This window comes from Sinocyclocheilus rhinocerous, unplaced genomic scaffold (assembly GCF_001515625.1).
Source record: "Sinocyclocheilus rhinocerous isolate Xijiao unplaced genomic scaffold, SAMN03320098_v1.1 scaffold604, whole genome shotgun sequence".
NCBI classification, from domain to species: Eukaryota; Metazoa; Chordata; class Actinopteri; order Cypriniformes; family Cyprinidae; genus Sinocyclocheilus; species Sinocyclocheilus rhinocerous.
Genome location: NW_015658518.1, coordinates 427,884 through 434,053, shown reverse-complemented (window position 1 = coordinate 434,053; position 6,170 = coordinate 427,884). Strand labels below are relative to the sequence as shown.

The 6,170-nt window shown below is 37.1% G+C and overlaps 1 protein-coding gene across 1 annotated transcript in view; it reads right to left on the bottom strand.

Annotated features, from left to right (window-relative positions):
- The window catches only part of LOC107722452 (protein arginine N-methyltransferase 8-B-like), a 24,326-nt gene extending 19,330 nt beyond the window's left edge, over positions 1 to 4,996 (bottom strand). The window contains exon 1 of the mRNA XM_016530808.1: positions 4,438 to 4,996. Coding sequence (XP_016386294.1) covers positions 4,438 to 4,506 — 69 coding nt within the window. The 5' untranslated portion in view covers positions 4,507 to 4,996. The remainder of the gene's footprint in view (positions 1 to 4,437) is intronic.
- Positions 4,997 to 6,170: the final 1,174 nt, after the last annotated feature.

Below are 6,170 nucleotides of genomic sequence, written 5' to 3'. Positions count from 1 at the left end.
TTGGATTTCAAGTAAATTTAAGATACATTTATTAAGTTTAAGTTTATTTTTCTTAAATAATTATATATATATGTGTATATATATATAAAATATATATATATATATATATATATATATATGTGTGTGTGTGTGTGCATGTGTGTGTGTGTGTGTGTTATGCATTATATAGTTTATATGTATTCTTATATACTAAAAGTAATATATCATAAAATACATCTTTTTTATATTAAGGGTCCCGGAGTTAGTCAAGCGTCTGAATGGACAGACCATGGCTGTGTAAAGTTTGAAAACCTCTAATCTAGAACTATTTTCTCCTATAAAAGCACAAAACTCTTCATGTTTGGCCCTAATATCCTACATATCTCATATGCTGTTTTGCAATTTTGTGATAGTGAAGATATGTGTGGCTGTTTTTGTATTTGCATAAGTGTATCTATATTTGCCTGTGGAGGGGTGGGGGGGGGATTTAAAATAATGAGTGTCAGCAGAGGGGAAGGGCAGCTGTATCAAGAGGCATAAAGGTGTTCGGATTGCATCTATTAGAATGATGGGAGGGGGAACACATGTCCTTGCCCCTCCAGTCAGCTAACAAATCTCATTCACATTCTATATTTAACCTCAACAAATGGCACATTTCGGCAACGCTCCACCTTTCAACCATGCCCTTGAGAACTCTAATAGTTTTTTCGTGACATAACTGGATTGATGTGCGTGAGAGGAAAAAACTGCCAGCGTTTTTTTTTTTCTAGTGTAGGTTTATGACAGGGAACAACTTAAGTGTTTGAGTTGTTTTGCATTGCATATCTAAATCATTAATGTGTTCAGAACAGCTCTTATGAATTTTGCAGATTTATGGGCAGCCCTCTCTGCTTTGGCTGGGCATCGTCTAATAAAGCTGCAACTGCCAGTGTGCATTTCAGAGCTAAGTGGTGTTTTCTCAAGCAAGAACCACTACTGTAAGCTTTATACCTTTGAAACCCAAACAACTGCATTCAGGTTTATATCCACTGGAGAACATTTAGATGCAGTTCTTTTGTCAACTGGGTCATTCAGTGGCAACTCAACCAAAGGTCCCCATCTAAAATGTTTGATTTTTATCACTTGAGCAGCTTTGCTCAAGACACTAATTACCAATTAATCACTAATTAGTCATTTCCCTTTGCTTTAGACAAAGTGTCTGATATAGACAGTACACTTATTACAGGAGCAGTACTTCTGGAGCAGACTTGAGGTTGTGTGTGCTACTCATTGGATTAACCTTTGCAGAAATTTAACCTACAACCTTTTGGTTACCAGCCCAGATCTTTAATTATTTGTCCACCCTAAAGCAGCATTTAATTATGCAACCGTTCCAGAAAGATCATACTTGAATGTTCGCTTCTATTAATATTGTACGCGAGTGGGTTTGCAAACTTGTCAATGTAAATATTTTACGTATTATATATGTTTGAAAGACATACATGCAGTAATGTATTGTATTATATGACATATTATAGCATACCAAAATATTTGATTACTCAATAGTCATCCATGGTATTTAATTTTTGGCTTTCATCACTATTTGTTTGTCTTTCTTCAGAAATAAAGTAACAAAATCAAACATTTTAGCAGAGCGAGTTTCATTTAAAGCCTACACTCTTAAAAATTGCTCTTAAAGGGGTGGTTCAGTGTTTTTTTTCTAGGCTTGATTTTGTTTATGGGGTGCAGTCTAACATGTGTTAATGCTTCATTTTGTAAAAAACGCATTATTTTTCACATAATTTACCTTTATTCCACACCGCTCTGTCCCTTCTCTGAGAAACGCGCTGATCTTTTCCTGCTTTTATGAAGCCCCTCCCTCAGAAATAGGCGATGGGCTCTGATTGGTTAGCTAGTCCAGTGTGTTGTGATTGGCTAAACCGCCTCTAGTGCACGCCCCTCACCTCAGCGGCATGTGCTCCGATTGTATTGTAAACAAAGGCGTCGTTAATATCGCTTATCAGTTTGAGCCCGATTGAGAAGCAGAAGATATTAGTGAAGAGGATCGTGCAAAACCAGTGCAAGCACGGCTTTTCTACCAGCCGTTTTTGTAGGCATTAAACTGCCAGAATTTTAAAAGACGATATCGCCGTTTGCATAGAACTTTCAGCTTCGTAACTTTGCAGATATTGTTTATGCTCAAACAGCAACATTACACACTAACTAACGTTGAAAAAGTGAAATCGCAATGAACCACCCCTTTAATTGGCATTATGATTCCATTAAGAACCTTTAACATTTTAAAACTTTCCATTGCACAAAAGACTCCTTATAGTGGGGAAAAAGGTTCCTAAGATAATTCAAATGTTCTTCACACTAAAAAAACAAATGGCTCTTTTATTCACTGAAATGTTCTTTGGGGAACCAAAAGTGGTAATTCTATGTCATTACTCATTACTGTGAAAACCCCTTTTGGAACCTTTATTTTTAAGATTGTAGTTCCATCTACTCTCTGTGGTAGCCTGTTTGACAGACTAACAGCCCTAGTGCAGAGCAGTCTTCAGTGCACTTGCTATTTTGGGAGAGGTATCAGAGGTCAGGCAGGATCCATCACAGGGTTTTAAAGATCCCTTGACATTATACGCTGACCTACTGCTGCGCTGAACTTCGAGGAACTTATAACAAAAGCTTCCTTATATATGGCCATTTTCTTCATACTTTAATGAACATGGATTAGATTTCATGCTTTCGTGACTATGTCAATACATTCTAGCTGGCTAATCCCTCACTGAGTATTGCATAAAGTTCAAGGCCACTAATGAAAGTGAAATTCATCAAAGTGTTTTGCTCAGTGGCAGCGCCAAATTGCAACCTCAGTAACCTTTCCATCTCATGCATTGTTTCCACTCTTTGGTAGTCCTGAGATTTAAACCACCAGCCAACTATGTGGATGATGACTCAGTCTCAGATATTTAGCTTTCTGCCCAGCTGTAAATGCCCTCAATGCCCTCCACTAAAACTCTGGCCTCACACTGATATGGGTACTCAGGTGCAGCAGAAGCACATCAATAAGTAGTCGACACTGGGATATGTTCAAGCAAGATTCAGCTATATAATGAAGGTAATTTTTAACCAAAAATTATGTCAGGTTAGTAGGCTATTCGTTTAGATGTTTCATGATTTATAGCCTACTGTTTAAGAGTGCAATAAATGTAATATATTTTAATATGGATTTAATATGAAAGATGTTTTTAAAAAAAAAACAATCAAAAAGATATTCTTCTTAAATCAGTGTAAATAAGTTCTTTCTAAAACAGCTGCTCTCCCCGACGCAGGTGCAGCACCAAGGACAGCGACCAGACTCCGCAAACCCTGAACCAACGATCACAGAACATTAGCAGCTTTGCTCAAGACACTAATTACCAATCAATCACTAATTAGTCATTTGCCATACGCTTGTAAAGTGTCTCATACAGAACACTTTTTACAGGAGCAGTAGGGCCTACCTCTGGAGCGGAGTTGAGGTTGTTACTCAATGCATTAACCTTTGCAGAAATTGAACCTATAACCTTTTGGTTACCAGCCCAGATCTTTAACTATTTGTCCACCCCAAAGCAGTATTCTAGGAAGCAACCGTTGCAGGAAGATCATACCTGTCAGCAGCCGACTTGAATGCTCTCTTCTATTAATATCACACGCTAGTGAGTTTACAAAATTATCATGTATATGGAAATATTTTACATGCTCCAACAGCTTTTTCAAATATTTCAATAACCATAGAAGTTAGCTTACACGTTACGCTTACTTGCACCTGCAAAGGTAACCATAGCAACAGAACGCCGCTCGAACGCTTTCCTTTAGGACCATATTGACAAAATACAAATACTGTCGATATTAGATGACATGTGAAGTGTGCTAGGGATGGAAAAGACCATTTGGTTTGCGTGAGAAAAACCTCAAACAAATTGAGCTGCGAAAAATAGAAGTTCGTTTAAACACGTTGACCAACTTCCCCTGTTGAAAAAAACTGCATATGCTGGTTAGGTATGTTTTGAAGCTGGGATGCTGGTTTGAGCTGGTCCTTTGCTGGTTTATGCTGGTCATGTGCTGGTCTTAAGCTGGTCGGACCAGTTTAGGACCAGCATAAACCAGCAAAGGACCAGCATAAACCAGCTAAGGACCAGTATAAACCAGCTAAGGACCAGCATAAACCAGCTAAGGACCAGCTTAAACCAGCTCAAACCACCATCCCAACTTCAAAACATACCTAACCAGCATATGCTGTTTTTTTCAACAGGGTCAGAGTTCAGTATAGTCTATAGGTTCGCACGCTGTTATAAACACGTCCAAACTCAAAACCTCGAACGCAGAGTTACTTTTAAACGCAAAATATGATATATTGAGGAGGCTTCGTAACTCAAAATGATTACAACATATTTAAGTTTCGTAATATTTGATCTGTTAATCCACGTCGCTTACCTCAGTGCTCTCTGTATCTGCCATTTTTCTCCTGAGGAGCAAACAGCGGGAGGAGTGTTTAATTCCCATAAGAGCCGACGAGATCTTCTCCGGATCGTGCGATAAATGAATGACAAAAACCTATTCAAAAGTCTTCAGAAATCCTGCAGCCTTCGCGTAATTACCTCACAAACTCGCAGAATCAATTCGAATCATGTTCCAGAAGATAAACGAGCCCTAAAACTTGTTGAAAGCCCTCCTGAATCCATGGTATAAAAGTTACCAACAGCAGCGGTTCCCAAAGGAGCGCATGGCGAACTCTCCATGTCGTGGGAAAATATTATGTACTTATAAAAAAGCGCCCCATCGTTCAGTAATATTAGATCAGCCGGTCAATAAAAGCGTTAATCATTCATATCTCCATCCTTTGGATCTGGAATAAAGTCCCTAAGTAACCCTTTAAAGCTCTTATGGAAACCATCGTGCACCACAGAAATCTCTCTATTATAGGCTAGTATTTCAGTGAGGCAAGAAATATTGCTTTTTGCTGCTCTGAAATCGTTCGTCGATCATTGATGAGATTCTCTTACGTAGGCTGTATATAAAAGTGGCTCAAAGACGTTGCTCCACGCTCCAAATCGGATCTTCCCAAATGTATGCTCCCTTTCAGAAAATAGCGAACGTTTAAAGTTCCTCTTACGAGATGCTGAAGGATCTTAAAGGACAAACCAGTTGGATTCCTTTAAATGGAGCAGCGGGAGCCAATGAGATGTGTTTTCACCTCGCCTCCATCCTCTGACCGGCTGAATGTGATGAGGAGCTGAGCAGGTCCCCAGTGCTGCTGCTGCCCCCACACACGGTAAACTTCAATTAGTACACAAATAATAATATACTTAAATAAGCTGAAAATAAACACATCAGGAGTTGTTGATCAGCGTTCCGTTTCTCTATCGCTTTTAATTTTATTTGAATTAAAACGTAGCACTTTCGAGACATTGTTAAAATGTTTACAATCACATAAGCTGAAAACTCCAGACATGTCGATATTCTATTTTATTTTTTATTTTTTATAGTTTTTGTTTTATTTTTTCGAGCCATTTTGACATCAGTATCTTTATTTTAATTTATTATTATTATTATTATTATTATTATTATTATTAATTATCTCTTGGTAATCGTTCATTTGTCATTATTAATTATATAAAGATTTATTTATTCATTCATTCATTCATTCATTCATTCATTCAATCAATCATTCTTTCTTTCTTTCTTTCTTTCTTTCTTTCTAATTAAACACATTTAAACAGTGATTAGCACTTTTTAGAGACATTATTAAACATGTTTATAATCAGTAGCTGAAAAAAACATGTCACTCTTTTTATTTTTATAGTTTTTATTTTATTGTGCACTGTCAGGTTGACATAAGTATTTTTTTTTTTATTTTTTTTTTTAGAATCGTTAATTTGTCATCATTATTCTTTCTTTCTTTCTTTCTTTCTTTCTTTCTTTCTTTCTTTCCAATTAAAAAGTTTTATGCATAAAGAAACAATTTCCACTTTCGAGACAATGTTAAAATGCTTACAATCACATGCTGAATACTCCAGGGCCCTCATTTATCAAGAGTGCGTAGAAAAGGTTCTATATTCTGTCCTAAGAATGAATGTGTAAGTACAAAAAAAATCCGTATTTATCAAATGTGTGCATGCGGTTCTTACGCACACCAGTAGTAGCCTAATCATTGTTGATAAATCCCA